General features: G+C 43.8%; 1 protein-coding gene across 2 annotated transcripts in view; it reads left to right on the plus strand.

Moving 5' to 3' along the window:
- The window catches only part of LOC115151825 (A disintegrin and metalloproteinase with thrombospondin motifs 20), a 137,181-nt gene that overhangs the window by 60,591 nt on the left and 50,163 nt on the right, over positions 1-26,427 (plus strand). For both annotated transcript variants that reach the window (XR_003867366.1, XM_029696082.1), the window contains exons 9-12: positions 159-305; positions 8,543-8,684; positions 9,472-9,576; positions 26,171-26,316. Coding sequence is in view for 1 of the 2 variants with exons in the window: in XM_029696082.1 (XP_029551942.1) it covers positions 159-305; positions 8,543-8,684; positions 9,472-9,576; positions 26,171-26,316 (540 nt within the window). In the remaining variant the exon portion in view is untranslated. The remainder of the gene's footprint in view (positions 1-158; positions 306-8,542; positions 8,685-9,471; positions 9,577-26,170; positions 26,317-26,427) is intronic.

A 26,427-nucleotide genomic window follows, 5' to 3' on the forward strand; every position in this document is an offset into this window, starting at 1 on the left:
TCAACAGATCAGATCACAACACATCCCCTTGTCAGATCAATTATTCGAACCAGCAACCTTTCGGTTACTGGCCCAACGCTCTAACCACTAGGCTTTCTGATCCATTGAGCAGCCATCACCCCTTTTTCCTAATAGCTCTCTGTGTGTGTGTTCTCCAGGTTCAACATGCCCCATGATGACAACCCCAAATGCAGGGAGGCAGGCATAAAGCACCAGTATCATGTCATGGCGCCCACCCTCAACTACGACACCAGTCCCTGGTCCTGGTCCAAGTGCAGCCGCAAGTACATCACTGAGTTTCTGGAGTAGGTACCTCGTCCCTTTTTTGTAATGTAAGAACACTGTTCCGGACACTGTAATTGTCCTATTGTACACATTTTCACAAACATACAGATTGTTATACAAATAAATATATCATGTTTTTTAGAGATACATGAATCACTGTAATAAAACATTCTAATATTTTCCTTTTTATAGAAAATGCAAGACAAATAAATAACACAAGCAAAAAGTGTTTGTATTCTTGGGACATAATCTGGTAAGCAAACTCTGCTACCTTCTCCAAAAGGGAGAATGTAGAGCAGGCCAGTGTAAACTGTCTCCACTGTGTTATTCCCTGGTGTGAGACAGTATTTCCTGTTTGAAGCAGGGGTCTTCCTAGGGTGACCTGAGCGATTGATCCTCCCCTGCTCCTCCTCTGTCTCTGCACTCAGGCAGAACCAGCTCTCGAGATGCTGGACAAACAGTCATTTAGTCAGTGGCGTGCTTTCTCCGCAAAAACGGTAACGCGGGGCAGCGGCTCATTCAGTGGGCTCCAAAGCCAAGCGGTGGCCACCAACCTCTTCTGAAGGGCTTCCTTTTAAGATGGGAAATGTCAGTTATAATTAGATTTTCTCTGGACATGACCCATTGATCTCTTCTCCTGCTTTGTTGATTGTGTGCAGCCACAAAAGGCCTCCTTGTTGATGAGTTGCATCTCCCGGGCGAACGCCTCCTATCGAGGCTGTAAGGTTACACGCCTGTCCCGCTGCTATGCGGCATAGTTTCCTACCAGCGGATGAATCCATCCATCCAGCTTTGAGTGGTTGGGTTGGAAAATTAGAAACACAAGAAAAAGAATACTCCTATTCATTTTTTACTGCAGAATATTTCTGCCTATATGTCAGCTGTGTTAGAAAAGCTGATTGGCTGATTTGTTTAACAGTGGCAATATTTATAAACAGTTCTGTGTGGCTGTGGACAGGAGCGTAGGGTTCAGTGTGAAGGAGTCTCAGAGGTCGGAAAGGCAGCCCACTGAGAGCGAGGTCCACTGCTTTCGAAGTCTGCATGACTTCAACAATAAGGAGTATTCATCCAAACGGCACCTCCACTTTCCAATTAGCTTACCTGGTCAAGTACATCACTGTTTTGACTACCAATTGTTCTTTGAGAGCACTCTAATGCACAACACTCTCCTGTCAACTTAAATATAGAGGGACACATTAACTCTCAACCCCTCTTCTGGAGACAACCCCCCTCGTTCTCATTTCTGTGTCTGTGTAATATGGTGAACTCCCATTGGCTGCACACCTGAGAGCTGAGTGAAAAGTGTCTTTGGTGTTCTTGGTGTTATTATGTGTAGGCCGTGATATAGACACCATTCATTCTGCTCCTGGCAGTCCGCCAGCCGGTTTAAGCCACTAAACCTATATAAAGATAATTTGCAAATCTCTCTGTGTTGCCACCCACTAATTGATGTGTACACTTGTGTTGATACTACATAATCATTAGTACCGGCAAAGCCTATAATTTTACATTCCGATGCCAGGCGCCCACGTTGGGAATTATCCTAATCACACAAACATCAGATGTCTTACTATCCTAAACAGTTACATTTAAAAACTTTTTTCTTACGTTTTGGTAAAAAAATATATCTTTATGTCCTCAATTAATTCAAGATGCAATATCTGTGAAAATTAACTTTTTATAACTACTTATTTTTTAGTTATTTGCTGTGTTAGGATGGTAATGGTTGCAGTATATCTCCGTATGAAAAGGGGAATCACTACAGTGCTGTTTGCATTTAGTTTATTACTACTGTGCAACAGGGATGTGCTGTATTATTCAATACCCTGCGTCGGTCATAAAATCTGATATATGAGCAACCTCATAGCAGCTACCATCTCATGGGAAACACAGTCTGCCTTTATGGAACTCATTACGGAGTAGCTTCTTATGACAAACACTGAGAGATAACTATAAGTTATTTTTTAAATAAACTCACTTTAAAGAAGCCTCCCAATGGTTGCCAGGTGTAGAACCTCTGTTGGTGCCAGAGGGGAGTCGCATCGCCTGTCTCGGGCTCCTCTGTTTTGCCAAAAAAACTGCATGCCTAATAAAAAAATTGCTGCTTTTTTCCCCCATATCCATCCTGTTTTTAATCATAGGCCCATAGGGTTTCTCATTAGACGATGACAACCTGGTGAAAGATGCTTCAATATGGGGCATCATCTCTTCTCCTTCTTCTGGACTCTGACAGACAAACAGACCTTATAGCTTCAATATGGGGTATCTCTCCCTCTCTCTTCTTCTCATTGCCCTGACAAACTGACTGACCTCATCGTAGCTTTCATCATTTGTCTCTTCCCAATGTTAGACAAACTCATTCCACCAAGCACTTGTAGACTTTTTGGGATACAAAACAAAGAGTTCCCTTTCAGTCGGTCACTCGGTGTAACATGCTATGGGGAGTTAACGACCAATCATATTCACCTGAAAACTGAAATCACGCCCAACGGGCCAATAGATTCCGAGTGCGACATAGGAAGCCCCACCTTCCTGGCTATAATACCGGGGCTCTTCAGCTTGCCTGAAGGAAGAACATGTCACACAATTTAGCTTTTCAAGTGCATGAAGACTACGAAATGTGGCTATGACTTAGGTGTCAGTAGGGAGAGAGTACTCATCCCCCTAGGTGTTGTGAGTTTTGGGACTTGGTATCGGTTTTTGTGTTTTCTAAAAGCTACCACATTCTGCTCTGCTTGTGTAGCTAATGCTTCTTTGAGTAAGATGGCCAGTGGTAAGAGTAAGTTCAAAAAGGAACATCCGACCCTGCCCTAGGGCAAGTGGTTTCACAATGAAAGTTAAAGACACTCACCAGTGCTGTCCTGTTTTCCTGGGGTGGAAATACGCTCAGGAGACTTTGGCTCGGACCAGTAGTAGTGTTGGTCAGAGTTGATAGGGGTGTCATTCCAGCTGAGTGAGGCTCTTTACGTTTATTCTGGCATTGTTCAGGGTCCGGATTCCAGGGTTGATATACTATCCCTGGTTGACTCTGGAGGGTTTTCAGAGTGTGAATCAGATGGCATCATTCCGGGAAAGCCTAAATCCCCGACTTTGTATTCGGCGTGTGAAGTGAACCATTGGTGGTAAATGCGCTTTTGATGGAGCTGTGTTGTAGGGCGGCAGATCACCAGGGGTGTATTGGCCGTCTTCTCCCCTTCAGTGGAGTTCCTCCAACTTTGGGGGAAGGTATTTACCTCCTGTCCCTGCAGCGGTGGGACAGGAGGTAAAATATTTAAAGAGTTCGCCAAAGAGCTAAAGGCGACCTGTGGTTCCCCTCATTCAGTCAGGTTATGGCGAGTTCATGAGTGTAGAGAGTATGGAGGAGGCGGGGCTCATTTACACACTGCTGATGGATGGAAAGCTGGCGAGTTAACTCAAGAGGCTAACAAGGGGGCTAATCCGAGCACGGTGCTTCTGAATTAACAGTGCCGGTTCTTGGTTCACGTCCATAGATCTGAAGGATGCATGTATTCATGTGGCTACAAATCCTCCCCACATAAAGTGGATCAGAGTATTGGCCTATCTGGATGATTGGCTGGTCGTAGCAAGAGAGTCGAGAGAACAGGTGGAGCTCCACACTGCCACGCTGGTTTCCCATATTCAGACTCTGGGGTTCATAGGGAATCACAAGAAAAGGTGTTTGATTCCACAGGGTGATCACAACAGACGCATCCTTACTGAGAAAACACTAATTGTCATCTGTTCTCAATGAGGGATCCAGGCGCTCTGTTGGGAATGGATGATTTGGCGTCTCAGTGGTCTCGGACCGTGGTCTATGCGTTTCTTCCGGTGGACCTGATTCAGGCCATCGTTGAGAGAGTCCGTCAGGAGGGTCTGTTGTTGATTCTGGTGGTTCCCCGTTGGCCCTGACAACCCTGGTTCATGGAGATCATCCGCCTGTTGGGCGAGGACCCGTGGAGGGTTCTGTGTAGTCGGGATATATTGTCCTGGTCGCACAGGAGAGTTTGGCACCCATGAACGTGATTACGACTATACAGTTGGTGCATGCACCCTCTATGAGAGAGTTGTATACATATAAGTGGCATGAGTTTGAGGGTTTGTGTCAGCTTAAAGGAGTTTCTCTTGTTCAGAGCTCTTTAGTGGACATTTTGATCTTTGAAGAGCTTTTTGATCAGGGCTTTTCTTTTTCTGCATTGACAGTTTATGTGGCAGCCATCTCTGCATCTCATGTAGGAATTGATGGCTCTACTCCGGGGTCAGACCAATGTCAAAGCCTATGGCACTGAAACAGGACCTGTCTTTGGTCCTGGATGCTCTGTGAGACTCTGTTTGAACCATTGGAGTCTGTGGACCTGAAGGTCCTTTCCAACGAGACTGCCCTGGTCATGGCCTTGGTATCGGCTAAGTGCGTTGGGGAGCTCTATGCGCTATCAGCACATCCTTTCTGTTTGGAGTACGCACCTGGCGACTCCAAAGTGATGTTACGTCCTAATGCAGTTTTGCTCCCAAGTTTATGCCTATGTCAAATCAAATCAAATTGTATTTGTCACGTGCTTCCGAATACAACCTTACAGTGAAATGCTTACTTACAAGCCCATAACCAGCAATGCAGTTTTAAGAAAATACCTCAAGAAAAGTAAGAGATAAGAATAACAGTAAATAACAATAGCAGGGCTATATACAGGGGGTACCAGTACAGAGTCAATGTGCAGGGGCACCTGTGTTGAGGTAACTGAGGTAATATGTACATGTAGGTAGAGTTATTAAAGTGACTATGCATAGATAATCACAGAAAGTAGCATCATCGTTCCAGAGGGGGGGCAATGCAAATAGTCTGGGTAGCCATTTGATTAGCTGTTCAGGAGTTTTATGGCTTGGGGTTAGAAGCTATTTAGGAGACTCTTGGATCTGGACTTGGCGCTCCGGTACCGCTTGCTGTACAGTAGCAGAGAAAACAGTCTATGACTAGGGTGGCTGAATTCTTTGACAATTTTTAGGGCCTTCCTCTGACACTGCCTGGTGTAGAGGTCCTGGATGGCAGGAAGCTTGGCCCCGGTGATGTACTGGGCCGTACGCACTACCCTCTGTAGTGCCTTGCGGTTGGAGGCCGAACAGTTGCCATACCAGGCAGTGATGCAACCCGTCAGGATGCTCTCGATGGTGGGGCTGTAAGACCTTTTGAGGATCTGATGACCCATGCCAAATCTTTTCAGTCTCCTGAGGGGGGATAGGTTTTATTGTGCCTTCTTCACGACTGTCTTGGTGTGCTTGGACCATGTTAGTCTGTTGGTGATGTGGACACCAAGGAATTTGACGCTCTCAACCTGCTCCACTACAGCCCCGTCGATGAGAATGGGGGCGTGCTCGATCCTCCTTTTCCTGTAGTCCACAATCATCTACTTTGTCTTGATCACGTTGAGGGAGAGGTTGTTGTCCTTGCACCACACGGTCAGGTCTCTGACCTCATCCCTATAGGCTGTCTCATCGTTGTTGGTGATCAGGCCTACCACTGTTGTGTCATCAGAAAACTTAATGATGGTGTTGGAGTCGTACCTGGCCAAGCAGTCATAAGTGAACAGGGAGTACAGGAGGGGACTGAGTACGCACCTTGGGGGGGCCCCGTGTTGAGGATCAGCGTGGTAGATGTGTTGTTACCTACCCTTACCAACTGGGGGCAGCCCGTCAGGAAGTCCAGGATCTAGTTGTAGAGGGAGGTGTTTAGTCCCATGGTCCTTAGCTTAGTGATGAGCTTTGAGGGCACTATGGTGTTGGACGCTGAGCTATAGTCAATGAATAGCATTCTCACATAGGTGTTCCTTTTGTCCATGTGTGAAAGGGCAGTGTGGAGTGCCATAGAGATTGCATCTTCTGTGGATCTGTTGGGGCGGTATGCAAATTGGAGTGGGTCTAGGGTTTCTGGGATAATGGTGTTGATGTGAGCCATGACCAGCCTTTCAAAGCATTTCATGGCTACAGACGTGAGTGCTACGGGTCGGTTGTCATTTAGGCAGGTTACCTTAGAATTCTTGGGCTCCGAGACTATGGTGGTCTGCTTGAAACATGTTGGTATTACAGATTCAGACAGGGAGAGGTTCGAAAAAATGTCAGCGAAGACACTTGCCAGTTGGTCAGTGCACGCTCGGAGTACACGTCCTGGTAATTCGTCTGGCCCTGCGGCCTTGTGAATGTTGACCTGTTTAAAGGTCTTACTCACACTGGCTGCAGAGAGCGTTATCACAAAGTTGTCCGGAACAGCTGATGCTCTCATGCATGTTTCAGTGTTACTTGCCTCGAAGCGAGCATAGAAGTTATTTAGCTTGTCTGGTGGGCTCGTATCACTGGGCAGCTCTCGGCTGTGCTTCCCTTTGTAGTCTGTAATAGTTTGTAGGTCCTGCCACATCCGACGAGCGTCGGAGCCGGTGTAGTATGATTTGATCTTAGTCCTGTATTGACGCTTTGCCTGTTTGATGGTTCGTTGGAGGGCATAGCGGGATTTCTTATAAGCGTCCTGGTTAGAGTCGTTGCTCCTTGAAAGCGGCAGCTCTACCCTTTAGTTCAGTGCAATTGTTGCCTGTAATACATGGCTTCTGGTTGGGGTATGTACGTATAGTTACTGTGGGGACGACGTCATTGATGCACTTATTGATGAAGCCAGTGACTGATGTGGTGTACTCCTCAATACCATCGGAAGAATCCCGGAACATTTCCAGTCTGTGCTAGCAAAACAGTCCTGTAGCTTAGCATCTGTGTCATCTGACTACTACCTTATTGAGCGAGTCACTGGTACGTCCTGCTTTAGTTTTTGCTTGTAAGCAGGAATCAGGTGGATAGAGTTATGGTCAGATTTGCCAAATGGAGGGCGAGGAAGAGCTTTGTATGCGTCTCTGTGTGTGGAGTAAAGGTGGTCTAGAGTTTTTTTTCCTCTGGTTGCACATTTAGCATGAGGTAAAACGGATGTAAGTTTCCATGCATTAATGTCCCTGGCCACTAGGAGCGCCACCTGCGGATGAGCATTTTCTTGTTTGTTTCTACAGCTTATCTTGAGATACTCTACCTCGGGCGAGCAAAACCTGTAATTTTCAAATAGACACAAACCGCCACCTCTTCTTTTACCGGCGGCAGCTGTTCTATTTTGCCGATGGACCGAAAACCCCACCAGTTGTATGTTATCCACGTCATCGTTCAGCCACGACTCGGTGAAACATAAGATATTACAGTTTATAATGTCCCGTTGGTAGTATAGTCTTGACGTGCAATCATTGGATAACAAAATGGATGAGCTCCGCTTTTATTTTAAAAAAATGTCACCTTTACTTAACCTACCTGGTTAAATAAAGGTGAAGAAAAAAAAAATCGTAGCTCATCCGTTTTGTTATCCAATGATTGCACGTTGGCTAATAGGACTGATGGTAGAGGGGGATTGCTCACTCGCCGTCAGATCCTTACAAGGCACCCCGACCTACATCCCAGATTTCTCTGTTTCTTCTTCATGCGAATAACAGAGATTTGGGCCTTGTCGGGTGTCTGAAGTAAATCCTTTGCATCCGACTCGTTAAAGAAAAAATCTTTGTCCAGTACGAGGTGAGTAATCGCTGTCCTGATATCCAGAAGCTCTTTTCGGTCATAAGAGACGGTGGCAAAAACATTATAAACCAAATAAGTTACAAATAAGGGGAAAAAACACACACAATAGTACAATTGGTTAGGAGCCCGTAAAACGGCAGCCATCTCAATCCTGCACCATCTTCAAAATCCTCTGTTTGCTTTGTGCACAGAGAAATGTCTGTTGAATAAACATGTGGTTGGGATAGCTTTGTGTCTGCATGTAAATGCAGCTTTATTCCTTCTGTATGATGCCTGGCTCCAGTTTCATAGTGACAGCATTAACTAATATTAGGTCTCACTGAGGGGAAGTGGTGTCAGTCTCACTGTTACGTAACATCACACATCAGACCAGACCACCCACATGGGACAAAAATGTTTACATTTGAATATCATCAATCCTGGATGGTGACACGGAGATGTTTATTTTGTGATTATGAATAACAAAGATGACATTATCCTGACTACTCTGTTGTACAGTATGAATCTTGACTGATGAAGCACTTTGCGTGATGCAGCTTTTATGTGTTCTTATTTACTGGTTGTGGGGTGTGTGTGTGTGTGTGTGTGTGTGTGTGTGTGTGTGTGTGTGTGTGTGTGTGTGTGTGTGTGTGTGCATACGTGCAAATTTATGTGTGTATGTATTACCTTTCAGCACAGGGTACGGAGAGTGCCTGTTGGACGAGCCAGTGAGCAGGACGTACGAGCTACCCAACCACCTCCCTGGTCAGATCTACAATGCCAACCGACAGTGTGAGCTCATGTTTGGCACCGGATCCATGGTCTGCCCTTACATGGTGAGCCAGGTTTCATTCCTCACAACCAGGTGTCTCTCAAGGTATGTCCCAAATGGCACCCTATTCCCTATATAGTGCACTACATAAGGAATAGGGTGCCATTTGGGACGTAAACTCAGTCTCTATTATCTCCAAAAAAGTGTCCTCAACCAAACCCCCTATGGATAATGATGTCATATGCTTCTGAGGTTCTAATGTGTCTTGTCTATGATAAGGCACTTGTGTTGAGATGATGAAGTCATACGTTTATATAGTATAGACAACACTGTACTGTACCCCCCTTCCCCAGTCATTGTTTTTAATGAGCTGTCTGTATGACACACAGCTTTGGTGGTTTTATGAGACAATTAGCTTTGTTCAGGGTTTAATAGGCTGCTGTGAGGGAAGCTGCTTTCCCTTCGAACAGAGCATATATTCTCATGTTGAACATGCTTTAAGACTTTATGCCCTCTCTGGTCTGGTTGGAGACTTCTGGAATACTGTGTGGCTAATCTATAGTGATAGTAACAGCTGCCCAAGTAGCTGTAAAAGTTACTGTCTGGTGTTCTAGAGGCTGAACTGTACATAAAGCCTGTTACACATCTCACAGTACTTACTACTGAGCAGCACAGTCCTGTCAGCCTGTCAATACTAGGGATTTGTAGTTTGGGGTGAAACAGTTAAATGATTCTCCTGCAGTGTAACAGTTGTATTGTAACAGTGTTTAACGCTCCCTTCCTCTCTCTGTCTCTCCGCCTCTCTCCCGCATGTCTCTTTCTTCCCTCTCTCGCTGTCTCTTTCCACACAGAAACAGTGCAAGAGGCTTTGGTGTACGAGTGCTGAGGGGGGCCATAAAGGGTGTCGGACACAGCACATGCCCTTGGCTGATGGGACAGACTGTGGACATGGAATGGTAGGACAGAATGCTGTATTTCTTCCATTGAAGTGTAAATTGATGGTACAATGACAAACACAGTGTATTATCTACTGTAGTAGATGCTCTTACAATAAAACCACTGTTGATGTTTTGCCTTTCCATTATCAATGAGCAAATTTCAAACAAAATGTTCAAGTCTGTATGAAATGGATCATGATATTCTCCTTGTCTGGAACTGACAGTGGTTCTCATGTTGAGTAGGGACTGTTTGTCCTCTTTCTTCACTACAGATGTAGGATCTTAATATGTGCCAGCTTGCTACAGCAAGAAAACAATCCTTCAGCAACAGGAAATGTGAATTATTATGTGCATTATAATTAATGAACATTTTTGTAGGGGTTGTAGGGCTGGGCGATATGGCCGAAAAATCTTATCAAAATTTTTTCAAACTAAGCTTTGTTGCGCAATTAAAGGTCAATACACTGCATTTGCAACAGTAGGGAATAATCAAATAAATTCAAGGCTTGTAAAATTATACCTACAGTAGGCTAAATATTGGCGATCAAGTATTTTTATTAAAATGCAATTTTTCTTACAAATTTAACCAGAACCATGCACAATTCACATCCATGAATGATGACCAACTTCTGAAATACAGGCCATATATAAAATTAACACAGGTCTCAAAAACAATCTCTCAAACACAAGCCCACCTGCTCGTGAGTAGCCAGCTAATCTTTATATTTAAAGTGTAGCAAACTTGGATCTATTTTCTACAAGGTAGAACAGTTGAATTGTTATGAATACAGCCTTCTGTCCGTCTCCAACTGTTTTTGAACAACATAGCCTGTTCACTTTGTTTAGGTTTTGAAATCAAGTGGCCTACCTGGATAAGAATATGCTTATTTCTCAGAATGAGAACGAGTTGCCAATTCCTTATTTAAAGGCATAGTTGTATGCGCATTGTACATTTATAAAACACAGGCTAGACAGCTAGCACATAACAGTCTGGCTAAAATGCAGCAATGATTATTGATACAGTCTGAATTCCTCTGTGAATTATTGGATGTCTATGCAGTCAGTATAAATTACTTTTCTTGGCGACAGTTAGTCCTATTGTAGCTGCCCATGGAAATGTGGTCAGGTTTTATCCCCAGTGAGTAACCTGAAGCATGAGCATTAGCGTTAGCCGTGCTCTGAGGCCCCAACCCTCATCAAACCTCATGTTCTCACCTCCTTGGGATGCTATGCTGATTAGCACTGTTGCGGCGGGGTAGGTGTTGGGTGCATAGTGACAGGCACTGAGGATGTGGCTGAAGGAAAGAGGGGTGAGATGGGGCTGGGGGAGAGAGAGGGGTTAGACAGGGCCGGCGGAATGAGCGGTGAAATGGGGCTGGGGAGAAGAGAGGGGTTAGATGGGGTTAGTGGAAAGAGGGATAAGATAGGGCTGGGGGATAGAGGGAGAGAGGAAGAGAGAGGGAGGGGGAGAAGTAGATGTGAAGGCCAGGCCTTTGAAAGGAGATGCCGTCCGTCGTTCACAGTTGAGTCACCTTATTGTGAACCTGTGACCCTAAAACCTCTTTAAAAGGCGGGTGAGTGGGTCAGTGGTCAGGCCGTAACAGAGTCCAAGGCTGAGACCACGCAGGGCCACGCTTCCTCTCCCTCCACTCTGCTCTGCTCAGCTCACACAATAGACCTCACATCAATGATTCCAAAAAGGAGGAGATGGGGGAAGAGGAAAAGGAGGGAGAGGTGGGCTACGAGTATTTGTTTGCATGTGGTGGTGGTGATGGGGTGAGGGGTAGGGGACACCCCCCAGGAGTCTTTCCAGAACAAAAAAAAACACAGTGTGTGCCCATGTAAGCCCAATATGTTCCATAATGTCTCTGTATTTGTTCCCTGTTCTATCCTGTTAAGGCTTGGATTACTAGACATCAATAAAGATCATTTTACTGGGGATGACTAACATCTTAATCCAACAAAAACAGCTTCAGTATAATGTAACTGTCGTGGGATAGCAACTCTAAATACCTCTGTCTCATTAACTGTGTTGGATTGTGGGAGACCATCTTGAGAGGACTCTGTAGTTTGGTCATGCCTGATTGTTTGCCATGACGACCAGTATTCAGTATTCAGACCCCTTGACTTTTTCAACAGCCTTATTCTAAAATGTGTTAAATATTTTTTTTTCCATCATCAATCTACACACAATACCCCATAATGACAAAGCAAAAACAGGTTATTAGACATTTTTGCAAATATATACAACTTTTTTTTTTAATATCACATTTACATAAGTATTCTGACCCTTTACTCAGTACTTTATTGAAGCACCTTTGGCAGTGATCACAGCCTCGAGTCTTCCTGGGTATGACGCTACAAGCTTGGCACACCTGTATTTAGAGAGTTTCTCCCATTCCTCTCTGCAGATACTCTCAAGCTCTGTCATGTTGGATAGGGAGCGTTGCTGAACAGCTATTTTTAGGTCTCTCCAGAGATGTTCGATAGGGTTCAAGTCCAGGCCCTGGCTTGGCCACTCAAGGACATTCAGAGACTTGTCCCGAAGCCACTCCTGCGTTGTCTTGGCTGTGTGCTTAGGGTCGTTTTCCTGTTGGAAGGTGAACTTTCTCCCCAGTCTGAGATCCTGAATGCTCTGGAGCAGGTTTTCATCAAGGATCTCTCTTTACTTTGCTCCGTTCATCTTTGCCTCGATTCTGACTGGTCTCCCAGTCCCTGCCGCTAAAAAACATCCCCACAGCATCATGCTGCCACCACCATGCTTCACCGTATGGATGGTGCCAGGTTTTCTCCAGACGTGACACTTGGCATTCAGGCCAAAGAGTTCAATCTTGGTTTCATCAGACCAGATAATCTTGTTCCTCTTGTCTTGTCTTTTACTGAGGAATGGCTTCCGTCTGGCCACTCTACCATAAAGGCCTAATTTGGTGGAGTGCTGCAAAGATGCTTGTCCTTCTGGAAAGTTCTCCCATCTCCACAGAGGAACTCTAGAGCTATGTCAGAGTGACAATCGGGTTCTTGGTCACCTCTCTGACCAAGGCCCTTCTCCCACGATTGATCATTCCAAACTTCTTCTATTTAAGAATGATGGAGGCCACTATGGTCTTGGGGACCTTCAATGCTGCATAATGTTTTTTGTACCTTTCCCCAGATCTGTGACTCAACACAATCCTGTCTCGGAGCTCTACGGACAATTCCTTCGACCTCATAGCTTGGTTTATGTTCTGACATGCACTGTCAACTGTGGGACCTTATATAGACAGGTGTGTGCCTTTCCAAATCATGTCCAATCAATTGAATTTACCACAGGTGGACTCCAATCAAGTTGTAGAAACATGATCAAGGATGATCAATGGAAACAGGATGCACCTGAGCTCAATTTCAAGTCTCATAGCAAAGGGTATGAATACTTATGTAAATAAGGCATTTTATTTATTAGTTTATTTTTTCAAAGTTCTTGACATTTTTCGGATTGACTGACCTTCATGTCTTAAATTATTGATGTACTGCCGCTTCTCTTTGCTTATTTGAGCTGTTCTTGCCATAATATGGACTTAGCCTTTTACCAAATAGGGCTATCTTCTGTATACCCCCTCTACCTTGTCACAACACAACTGATTGGCTCAAATGCGTTAAAAAGGAAAGTAATTCCATAAATTAACTTTTAACAAGGCCACCTCTTTTAATTGAAATGCATTCCAGGTGACTACCTCATGAAGCTGGTTGAGAGAATGCCAAGAGTGTGCAAAGCTGTCATCAAGGCAAAGAGTGGCTTCTTTGAAGAATCTCAAATATAAAATATATTTTGATTTGTTTAACACTTTTTTGGTCACTACATTATTCCATATGTGTTATTTCATAGTTTTGATGTCTTCACTATTATTCTACAATGTAGAAAATAGAGAAAAAACCCTGAATGAGTAGGTGTGTCCTAAGGCCTCTCTCTCTCTGTCTCTCTTTCACTGACTCATCCTTCTCACCTCACCCTCTCCTGGTCTTTCATACCATACATCCTGTACTCTCTGTACTCTCCCTCTAACTCCTCTCTACCTTTCTGTCGCTCTCGCTCTCTATCTCTCTCTCTCCTCCCTCTCTCTTTCTTTCCAAACACTGTCTCTTTTTCTCCCTCTTCCTCTCTCGCTCCCCCTCTCTCTCACTATGCTCTTTATCGCTACCTCCCCTCCCTCTCTCTCTCTCTCTCTCTCTCTCTCTCTCTCTCACTATGCTCTTTATAGCTACCTCCCCTCCCTCCCTTCCCCCCCCCCCCTCTCTCTCTCTCTCTCACTGTGCTCTTTATAGCTACCTCCCCTCCCTCTCTCACAATGCTCTTTATCGCTACCTCCTCTCCCTCCCCTCTCTCTCTCACTATGCTCTTTATAGCTACCTCCCCTCCCTCTCTCTCTCTCTCTCTCTCTCTCTCTCTCTCTCTCTCTCTCACTATGCTCTTAATAGCTACCTCCCCTCCCTCCCCTCCCTCCCTCTTACTCACAATGCTCTTTATCGCTACCTCCCTTCCCTCTCTCTCTCACTTTGCTCTATATCGCTACCTCCCCTCCCTTCCTCTCTCACTATGCTCTCTGTGTGCGGCAGACCCTCTCTTCTTGCGGGGCGCTGGAGTAATATGGTCATGTGACCCTCGGCGGTGCCTCAGTCATCTGGCCCAGTGGGTCATGTGCTAACGAGGGCATCCCATCACTTGTTGTCTATAAATACTGCCACCGCCCTCCTCCTCTCCTCTTCCTCGCTCCTTCTTTGAAAGGGCCCTGCCTGTGTAGCTCTGGGGCCAACTAACACGGTCAATCAGGGCCTGTCAGCCCAAAGGCAGCCCTGCCTCCAACCTGGCCCTGGCTGAATCTACAGGCCTTCTTTTTGAAGAAAACAGCCTGTCCTCCCTTTCTGCTTCTTATCACCAGGGCAAGCAGCTTCACAACAGCTTGGTGGGTGGCCCAACTTGAATGAAGCAAATGTGCTGTTGTTGTTGCCCACCAATTATTAAGCACCCTGCCCAGTGTTTAGGTCTGAGTGTGTGGTTGAAGGAAAGTTTTTTTGTGTGATTTGTTCTGCGTGGTGCGATGGATGGAACTATCAATTGCGTTCAATTTCAAGACCATCAATTCTTCAGAGTTCTCCATTTTAGTTGAAATATAAAGTTTCCCGACTTATTTTCGTAAGGTTGTTTTGAATGACTTGTGTCAGTGAAAAGCTAGAGAGGAAGTCCTGGTTTTATTATTCCAGTCAGAACATTCCTCATAACTACATCCTGCTCTCCTCTTGTTTCAGCCAATTAGAGAGAGATAGTGAAGTCTTGAAAAGCAGAGCCAGGCTGAGGAAGAATAGAATGTGTTGGCTGAGATGGTGAACGTTGGCTGAGGTGGCGAGTGTTGGCTTGGGCCCCTTGCAGCCATACAGACTAGTGTGGTACGATGCTGCCTGTGAGCTGAGGCTCTGGAATCTCTGACTCGTATCAATGTCACTCTCTGCTAATCTCTGGGATGTTTCCACTTTCCATCATCACAGACCTGTTGCTTTGGCTGAACAAGTGGATTAATGTTTTGCTAGCTCTCTCTGACATATCATTTCTCTGTGTAATATTGTACAATAGTGATGGTAGCTTTCGGCGACTCAGGATGGATTCAATTTTGATTAGGTAGCAGGAGGTTGCTACGTGACAAATTGGGACGATAAAATACTAAGCCCTTCTTCACAATGGAAGTTTTTTTTAGCATGCTCTATAATACATCATAACATTTCTTCCTTCTAACTTTCTGATTTTAATCAACATATTAAGACAATTTAATACCTGAACATCACTATCTGAAATGAACATTACAAAGCAAATATAAGTAATAATCCGGAGAGACAGATATCTACCTAAAGAGGAGGAGGTAGCCTCGTTTGACTCAAGGTTGAAGATACCCAGGTTAGGATCTTAATAATTCCATGAGGAAGCTTTTGAAAATAAACCGATTAGAATATTAGAATCCTATTGTCTTAACCTTTGTTATCTTCAACCTAGGTTTGAATCTGTCTATGTGAAATGAGAGAGGAAGAAACACCAAAGGTAAAGTATCTGAAGTACAGGTGAATGGAACAGCTGATGGGGCAAACCACTAATTCAAACTAATGATAACCTTCCACAGAGTAGAGAGGAGCGTGTGAGGGGTTGAGGGGGTGGCTCTCAGCTTGTGGTTGCATCATCCCTCTAAGCCCCTCTCACCTCTTAGAACACGAGGAAGAACACCGTTTCCCATGATGTTTCACATTTCACTGAAAATAAGTCGATTTTTAAACCATATGCATACCCCAAATATAAAATCACTATAGCAAACACCATCTACCTCAACCTCTGCTCCTAACCTTAAAGATGGGGTGAAACAGTGCCACTGTCCGCCCCACGGCCTTGTAATTATTTTTAGTTGAAGAAGCAGAGCTGGAGAGCGTTGTGCATCGTGATTCTTTTTTTCTTCATTCCATACAGGTATGCTGCTGTTCTATCTCTCATAAAATTATGTCACAAATTCTACAGCACAAAGTCAGTCAAGTCTGAAGTCTAAAAATAATAATGACTCAATAATCCATGCCTTCTGGGAATGTTATAAAGTCTAAAAGTTATGGGCGGAGTAAGAAAAATGTCTCAGAAGTATTACAATGTAAATTTATTTTAATCCGTCTGTCTGCATATTTCAAGACATGGCATATGGGGGTGCACTGAGATACCCGATGGGTTGGGTGATACTTCTCGTCAATCATCAAAAAAAAAGTATACTTAAAAAATGGAAATCAACCTATCCTCCATCGTTGACTCAATGGAAAGATCAAATGCTTTATATAAAAATTGGAAGTGCGTGGGCTACAGAGAGAAACAAAATAGTGCAGTTTGAGGCCACCCTTTGCCTTCAAAACAGCATCAATTCTTGTCGGCAAACTTGCACAAAGTCAGGGATTTTGTAGGCATATAGTCAACTATGCACGAAAACACAGGAACTGGGGTGCAGAAAAATGGCATCAGGTGCTCTGGACTGATGAGTCAAATATTTGGCTGCAGTAGAAGGCAGTTTGTTCGCCGAAGGGCTGGAGAGCGATACACGAATGAGTGTCTGCAGACAACAGTGAAGCATGGTGGAGGTTCCTTGCAAGTTTGGGGCTTCATTTCTGCAAATGGAGTTGGGGATTTGGTCAGAATTAATCGTCTCCTCAATGCTGAGAAGTACAGGCAGATACTTATCTATCATGCAATACCATCAGGGAGGCATCTGATTGGCCCCGAATTTATTCCGCAGCATGACAATGACACCAAACATACATCATTAAGAACTATCTTCAGTGTAAAGAAGAACAAGGAGTCCTGGAAGTGATGGTATGGCCCCCACAGAGCCCTGATCTCAATATCATCAAGTCTGCCTGGGATTACATGAAGAGAGAGAAGCACCTGAGGCTGCCTAAACCCACAGAAGAACTGTGGTTAGTTCTCCAAGATGTTTGGGCTAACCTACCTGCCGAGTTCCTTCAAACTGTGTGCAAGTGTACCTAGAAGAATTGATGCTGTTTTGAAGGCGAAGGGTGGTCACACCAAATATTGATTTGATGTACATTTTTCTTCTGTTCACTCACTTTGCATTTTGTTAATTGATAAATATAATCTATTAACATGTCTATATTTGAAAGCATTCTTACTTTACAGAATTTTTTCACACCTGCCTAAAACTTTTGCACAGCACTTTATATACAATGAAAAACATTTGGGGAAATCGGGTCGAGAATTTATTTTACATTATTATTATTATTATTAAATAGCCTAACTAAAATATGTCATGAGTCTTGGTAAACTACATAGAATTGCAGGAAATGAGTTTCAAAACAACATTTTCCTATGTCCTCAAATTAAACAAAATCAATCTGGTGGTGTATTTAATATAGGCTATCTCAATAAACAATAATAAAAAATAAAAAGGGGGCATGACATTTTACAAATGTGAAAAGGGGGGCCCTGGTAAAAGATAATACAAAGAAAAAAACAACTGTTTTTTTGTATTTTTTTGTACCATCATCTTTAAAATGCAAGAAAGAGGTCATAATGTATTATTCCAGCCCAGGTGCCGTTTAGATATTGGCCACTAGATGGCAGCAGTGTATGTGCAAAATGTTATGCTGATCCAATGAGCCTTTGCATTTCTGTTCAAAATTTGTATCAAGACTGCCCAAATGTGCCTAATTTGTTTATTAATAACTTTTCATGTTCAAATTGTGCACTCTCCTCAAACAATAGCTTGGTATTCGTTCACTGTAATAGCTACTGTAAATTGGATAGTGCAGTTAGATTAACAAGAATTTAAGCTTTCTGACAATATCAGATATGTCTATGTCCTGGGAATCGTGCTTGTTACATTAGCTCAATCGTCCTGCAGTGGACCCACCAATCCTGAAGAAGTTTTAAGCAACAACGTGTGTGTGTGTGTGGTGTGAAAATGACAAATTGAAGCAACAGTTGGGCAGTTTTATCTCACAAGGCCTTCAAATGCCTTAAGTGTGGCCCCAGATGCTGCAGAACCCCCCCCCCCCCCCCACATACACACACACCCCACACACGGCTGATTTAATCTTTCTCTTTTTTTTCAACCCACTTAATCTTTTCAAGCTAAAAAAAACGTATTAAACATCAAGTGCCAGCAGTGAGGGGAATGCCTTAAAGGCTTACAGGGGCTTTGGTCCTATCTGACAGCCAACCCCTTGTGTTTGACATTTGCTCAGGTCTTACCGCCCAGCAGCACCACAGTGGTCGTCCCCTGTCCCATACAATCCTCTAACAGGGGGGCGGTGGAGGGCACCAGGGGGATATTCTATGTGTGTGTGTGAGGGGCGGGGGGTATTTGGTGTTCAGTGTTTTCTCAACCCAAAGGCCTGGCTCAGTACCGTGTGTTCATGGCCCCGGGCTGTTTACACCTGCCTGACATCATGTACAGGCCTTATACTCCATCATTGCTCTTTAGAGTGTATTACACTAGCCTAATCTGGCAACCATGCCAGATTAGAGGTGTGTGTGTCTGTGTGCGCGCATGTGTGTGTGTCTGCGGTATGGAAGGGAGATCCACAGGTATTCACCCCAGGTCATGGCTTAGCTCAGAGCACATTAATGCTTAGGCATACACAGGGACACCTCAATATCAACGTTCCTCTGACGAGGCCTATGTTGGTACCATGATATCCAGAACCAAAGCCGGTGGGAGTAACAGAGAGGATCGTTTTTCTCAGTCACAGGTGAATGATCTTTTAAACAAACAAAAATGGTTCTATAAGCAGATGTTACAACAACAAGAAAATAGCTTCAAGAGCTTTGTCCAAATAATGATGGGTTCAGCTAACAAAAAAATGGACGATCTGACCAGAGGTCTAGGACCTTAAGAACAGTTTGCAGTTCTCCCAAGGAGAGGTGGATGTCTTGAGACTTGCAGCAATATGACAACAAACTGTAAGTCCACACGTGATGACATCAGCACTGTCTGTGAATCATTATTAGCAATGACTGGGAAAACAGGAGGAATAACATCATTATGGATGGCATAGAGTCTTCACATGAGAACTAGGCTGAGTCTGAGGAGAACGTTTAAAAAAACATCACTGAAAAGCTGCTGATGGATCATACGAAGATTGAGGTAGAACGCTTCCACAGGTCTGGAAAACCTGGAACCAGCCTAGATGACAGACCCAGGCCGATAGTGGTTAAGTTCCTATGGTTTAGGGACAAGATAGCTGTTTTGGAGAGAGCAAAGAACTTGAGATGAACCAACATCTTCCTTAACGAGGACTACTCGGAAGCTGTGCGCCAGAGGCGGAAAGAACTTATCCCAGCCATGAAAGCTGCCATAGAGCGTGGGGACATTACTTACATCTGCTACGATAGACTCATTCTCCACGCTCCCGCCCATTCTCCACCCTCCCGCTCATTCTCCACCCTCCACCCTCCCGCCCAGACTGGGAGGAGTGAGAGAGCCTAGCTTCCGGGTCAGTAGCTTTAGCCCCGCATTACACACATAAACCAACTGACACTCACAAGTGCCTGATTGACTGACTATTAGCCAAACAATGTTCTTGTCATGCTTTTATATTATTTTTTATATTATGTCTATCTCTGATAAGCTACCAAAGCTAAAAAATAACCCATATTAATATAAAGTGCATTCGGAAAGTGTTCAGACCTGTTCCCTTTTTCCACATTTTGTTATTCTAAAATATATTAAATAAAAAAATCCTCATCAATCTAGAAAACAGGTTGTTAGAAATTTTTGCCAATGTAAAAATAAATAAAGCCGAAATACCTAATTTACTTAAGTATTCAGACCATTTGCTATGAGACTCGAAATTGAGCTCAGGTGCATCCTGTTTCCATTGATCATCCTTGAGCTGTTTCTACAACTTGATTGGAATCCATGACCACCTGTAGTAAATTCAGTTGATTGGACATGATTTGGAAAGGCACAAACCTGTCTATATAAGGTCCCACAGTTGACAGTGCATGTCAGAGCAAAAACCAAGCCATGAGGTTGAAGGAACTGTCCGTAGAGCTCCGAGACAGGATTGTGTCGAGGCACAGATCTGGGGAAGGGTACCAAAACATTTCTGCAACATTGAAGGTCCACAAGAACACAGTGGCCTCCATCAGTCTTAAATGGAACAACCACCAAGACTCTTCCTAGAGCTGGCCTACCGGCCAAACTGAGCAGTCGGGGGAGAAGGACTTTGGTCAGTCAGGGAGGTGACCAAGAAAATGCTGGTCACTCTGACAGAGCTCCAGAGTTCCTCTGTGGAGATTTGAGAACCTTCCCGAAGGACAACCATCTCTGCAACACTCTACCAATCAGGCCTTTAAGGTAGAGTGGCCAGACGTAAGTCACTCCTCAGTAAAAGGCACATGAAGAACTCTCAGACCATGATAATCAAGATTCTCTGGTCTGATGAAACCAAGATTGAAGTAATTGGCCTGAATGCCAAGTGTTACGTCTGGAGGAAACCTGCCACCATCCCTACGGTGAAGCATGGTGGTGGCAGCATCATGCCGTGGGGATGTTTTTCAGCAGCAGTGACTGGGAGACTAGTCAGGGTCAAGGGAAAGATGAACGGAGCAAAGTACAGAGAGATCCTTGATGAAAACCTGCTCCAGAGTGCTCAGACTGTGGCGAAGGTTCACCTTCCAACAGGATAATGACCCTAAGCACACAGCCAAGACAACGCAGGAGTGGCTTCGGGACAAGTCTCTGAATGCCTTGAGTGGTCCAGCCAGAGCCTGGACTTGAACCCAATCGAACATCTCTGGAGAGACTAGAAAATTGCTGTGCAGCGACGCTCCCCATCCAACCTGACAGAGCTTGAGAGGATCTGCAGAGAAGAATGGGAGAAACTCCCAAAATACAGCTGTGCCAAGCTTGTAGCGTCAAACCCAAGAACACTTGAGGCTGTAATCTCTGCCAACAGTGCTTCAACAAAGTACTAAGTAAAGGGTCTGAATACTTATATAAATGTGATATTTCAGTTTTTTATGTTTTATAAATCAGCAAAAATGTCTAAAACCTGTTTTTGCTTTGTCATTATGGGGTATTGTGTGTAGATGAATAAAATAACATGTTTTAATACATTTTAGAATAAGGTAGTAACGTAACAAAATGTGGAAAAAGTCAAGGGGTCTGAACACTTTCCGAATGCACTGTATGTAGCCTTTGAAATAAGGTTTATGAAATCAATAACTTGCTAATATTATATTGGGCATCTCTGAGACTCACTTTATTATTTTGATGATACAGCAGTAGGAATACAGGGATATAACATTCACAAAAGAGACAGGAATGCCTATGGGAGAGGTGTTGCTGTATACAGTATGTTCAGAGCCATATTCCTGCAAAGCTTAGAGAGATGTCTAATGCTGTTGAAGTGTTGTGATTGCACGTCCCCCTGCCTCATCTAAAGCCTCTTTTTTGGGGGGTGCTTATAGGCCACTAAGTGCTAATATTCATTATCTGGGTAATAGACATGCATCATGGAAATAACACACATAGAACAGATCTACCGCTTTCAATGAGAATGACAGATTTATAACTCACATTTCTATTTAAATTTGGTCAGGTCGGCCCAAAAACTGACCTATTGCAGCTTTAACAGAGAGGTCAGTTTTCTGGGTGACCTGAATATTAACTGGTTTTCATCAAGCTGTCCGCTCAAAAGGAAGATGCTCACTGTAACCAGTGCCTGTAATCTGGATCAGGTTATTAATCAACCTACCAGGGTGTTTACAAACAGTACAGGAACTATATTATCCATGTGTGTTGATCACATTTTTACCAATCCTGCAGAACTCTGCTTTAAAACTCTATCCATACCCATTGGATGTACTGACCATAATATAGTGCCCATTCTAGAAAAGCCAGTTCTAAAGGCTGGGCCTGAAAATGTTTTGTACTGAATCCTACACTGAGTGTAGGAATTTGAAACGCCTGCTCTTATCATGACATAAACAGACCAGGTGAAGCTATGATCCCTTATTGATGTCACTTGTTAAATCAGTGTAGATGAAGGGGAGGAGACAGGTTAAATAATGATTTTTAAGCTTTGAGACAATTGAGATGTGTTCCGTTCAGAGGGTGAATGAGCAAGACAAAATATTTAAGTGCCTTTGAACAGGGTATGGTAGTAGATGCCAGGCGCACCGGTTTGTGTTAAGAACTGCAATGTTGCTGGGGTTTTCATGCTCAACAGTTTCCCGTGTGTATTAGCAATGGTCCGTCATCCAAAGGACATCCAACCAACTTGACACAACTGTGGGAATCATTGGCGTCATCATGGGCCAGCATCCCTGTGGAACGCTTTCGACACCTTGTAGAGTCCATGCCCCGGTGAATTGAGGCTGTTCTGAGGGCAAAAGGGGGTGCAACTCAATATTAGGAAGCCGTTCCTAATGGTTTGTACACTAAGTGTATGTTGAAGATACCAAACATATTTGTTGGTCTAATGTATAATGAGGAGCATCCAGAAGCTGGACTTGATACATTTATGAAATTGTTTATTTCAGTTATTGATAAGCATGCATGTATTAAGAAACTGACTGTTAGAACTGTTAAAGCCCCGTGGATTGATAAGGAAAGCTGTATGGTTGAGAGGGGCGAGGCAAAAGGTGTGGTGAATAAGTCTGGCTGCAAACTTACTGTCAATTTTGAAATTATGTGACTAATCTGAACAACAAAAATAGGAAATCATATTATGAAACCAAGATAAATGACATAAAGTATGATGGAAAAAAGCTTGTGAATGCTTTGAATGAAATGATGGGCAAAAAGACTAATTCAACTTCTTTCATTGAATCAGAAGGCTCATTTATCACAAAATCTTTAGATTTTGCCAATCACTATTTAATTGGCAACATAGGCAAACTTAGGCATGAAATACCAACAACAAACTCTGAGCCGTCATATTATTACATAAAATACCTAATTATGAAAGAAAAGCAATTTAAGTTTGAATTCTAGAAAGTTGGTGTGGGTGAAGTGTTGTCAATACCACCTTGTATTGACAATTTAGATGGAAAGCTACTGAGAATGGTAGTGACTATTTTGTCACTCCGATTTGTCATATGTTTAATCTGAGTCTGGAGAATAATGTTTGTCATCAGACCTGGAGGGAAGCTAAAGTCATTCCGCTACCCAAGAATGGTAAAAAACCCTTTGGTCGGCTGTTAGAACCAGTGATCAGCTTGCTGCCGACTCTTAGCAAACTTTAGAAAAAAGTTGTGTTTGACCAGATACAATGCTATTTCTTTGTAAACAAATTAACAACAGACTTTCAGCATGCTTATAGAGAAGGGCACTCAACGTGTACTGCACTGACACAAATTACTGATGATTGGTTGAAAGACATTGATAATAATAAGGTTGTGGGAGCTGTACTGCTAGATTTCAGTGCAGCCTTTGATATTATTGACCATAACCTGTTGTTGAAAAAACGTATGTGTTATGGCTTTTCAACCTCTACCATATTGTGGATTCAGAGCTATCTATCTAATAGAACACATAGGGTTTTCTTTAATGGAAGCTTCTCTAATGTTAAACATGTGAAGTGTGGTGTACCGCAGGGCAGCTTTCTTGGCCCTCTACTCTTTTCTATTTGTACTAATGATCTGCCACAAAGCCTGTGTGTCTATATATGCTGATCATTCAACCCTATACGCGTCTGCAACCACAGCTAGTGAAATCACTGCAACCCTAAACAAAGAGTTGCAGTCAGTTTTAGAATGGGTGGCAAGTAATAAACTGGTCCTCTAAAACTAAGAGCATTGTATTTTGTACAATCATTCCCTAAGTTCTAGACCTCAGCTGAATCTCATACTGAATAATGTGGCTGTTGAGCAAGTTGAGGAGACTAAATTACTTGGTGTTACCTTGGATTGTAAACTGTCATGGTCAAAACATATTGATTCAATGGTTGTAAATATGGGCAGAGGTCTGTCCGTTATAAAGAGATGCTCTGTTTTTTGACACCACACTATACAAAGTCCTGCAGGCTCTAGTTTTATCTTATCTTGATTATTGCCCAGTCATATTGTCAAGTGCTGCAAAGAAAGACCTAGAAAAACTGCAGCTGGACCAGAACAGAGCGGCACGTCTTGCTCTTCACGGTAATCAGGGGGCTAATATCAATACTTTGCATGCCAGTCTCTCTTGGCTAAAAGTAGAGGATAAACTGACTGCATTACTTCTTCTTTTTATAACAATTCCAAATTGTTTGCATAGTCAACTTACACACAACTCTGACACACAATTACCCCACCAGACATGCCACCAGGGGTCTTTTCACAGTCCCCAAATCCAGAACAATTCAAGAAAACATACGATTTCTCAGGTGAACAGCAAACGTGGTTTAAAAAAACAGATAAAGCAACACCTCACGGCACAACGCCTCTCCCCTATTTGACGTAGATATTTTGTGTGTACAGTATGTGCTGATGTGTAGGCTGTGTGTGACATTTTAAATGTATGCAGTTCTGTCCTTGAGCTGTTCTTGTCTATTAATGTTCTGTATTATGTCATGTTTCATGTTTTGTGTGAACCCCAGGAACAGCTAATGGAGATCTTAAAAAAATACCACTACAGTTGAGTGGAAAATGGAGATTGCAAAGACTTGGTCTTCTGCGTGACGGCTGAACATGCAGATGGAACTGCATCCATACATATTACATACCACTGAAGATAGTTAAGACATGTACAATAAAAGCAGCGTAACAGCCTCCTTACTGAGTGTGCCCAGTGTGCTGCAGTTTGGTCACATGGTTTCTGTCTGAATGGGGAGAAAGGCAAAGCTCTGCTGATTTCAAGCCAGTAATGAGCTGTGTTATCCTGTTATCATAACTCTAGGGTTTCTTTTATCACCACCGTGCCACCGCTTCCCGTGTCTGTGTGCCCGGACGACGGGCTGCCTGCCTGCCGCTGTTGCACCCAGACAGACGTCGTCTTGTCCCGCATTCTTTCTCTGAAAAGGACCCTCCTGCTATCTTCTCCATGGAAGCAGAGATTTGGTTACACAGACAGAACTAAATAGGCTGCCATGCTTGCTTTATGAAAGTATTGTTAGGTCTACCACTTCTTGGCAGGGGTTGGTTGGTAAGTCCTATACCTAGGCAGTAACATGCAGAGTGTCTTCCGTTCATACCACACTGTCTTCATGCACACTTAGCTCATCTGAAAAAGATTATGAATCAGCGTGAATGGATAACATATATATGGCAATGTAGTGTGATAAACCCAATGACTGTTTCTTCCTCCCCTATGCTTTTCATTAAGCAGCTCTTTCCTCTGAGATTGGTTCATAGGGTCACTTTCGAGATCCAGCTCTGCTGATGAAAGAATGGCCTAGTCATCACAGGCTCAGTCTGCATCTTAAATGACACCCTATCCCCTACATAGTGCACTACTATTGACCAGAGCCCTATGGGAACTATAGGGAATAGGGTGCCATTTGGAATGCCCACTTACATAGTTTGGAGGAATAGCTGGCTGTCCACACAAGAGGGGGGCATGTGACACCAGCAGAGCAGGAATTCAACAGGAGAGGACCTAGCTTAGCTCATTGAGAGGAAACAGCCAAACGCATTTGAAGATGTATTGGCTCTGGTTCCTCTAACTGGCAATGTCATCCCATTATCTCCTCCACTTTCTTCATCCCTCCCCATGCAGTAGGCTAGTCGTTGGTCCGGGGCTGGGGCCCAACAGACCCTATCCCTACAGCTGCATGGGGAACTTGGAAGCATTCCTCGGGGGTAAATAATAGCAGGATTAGCATCCTCTCATTTACTTTTAGGAGATAGTCTTACATTTAAAAAGAGGATTAGTGAAGGAGGGACAAAACTCCCAGCTGTGATCGCTGCTTGCGCTAAATCGTGAACTCCACCAACCGGAGCTGAGTTGACAGTCTTGAACTGGGGTGTGTTGGTTGGGATTGTGATGAGGGATGATGTCACACTCTTTAAGAGGATCCCCCGTGTGTGTATGTGTTTTCAAGTTTGAAATTCAAGTTTCAGTTTTATTTTCCATCGTGAATACATTGGAAATATTACCACTTAAACTGTCTCTCTGTGCAGCACTGCAGACATGGGAAGTGTGTGAACAAGGAGCTGGACCTGCGGCCGTTCCATGGGGACTGGGGCCCCTGGGGGCACTACAGTGTCTGTTCCAGGACCTGTGGAGGAGGCACCAGGAGTACCTCCAGAGACTGCAACAACCCTGAGTAAGACTCTGATTCTGACTAGTGCAAAACACCAGGAGACTTCAACAAACCTAACTAATCAGCCAAAACACATCAGGAGACAGCTACAAACCTGAGTTAGATCAAGTCTTA

Source organism: Salmo trutta, chromosome 17 (assembly GCF_901001165.1).
Source record: "Salmo trutta chromosome 17, fSalTru1.1, whole genome shotgun sequence".
NCBI lineage: Eukaryota > Metazoa > Chordata > Actinopteri > Salmoniformes > Salmonidae > Salmo > Salmo trutta.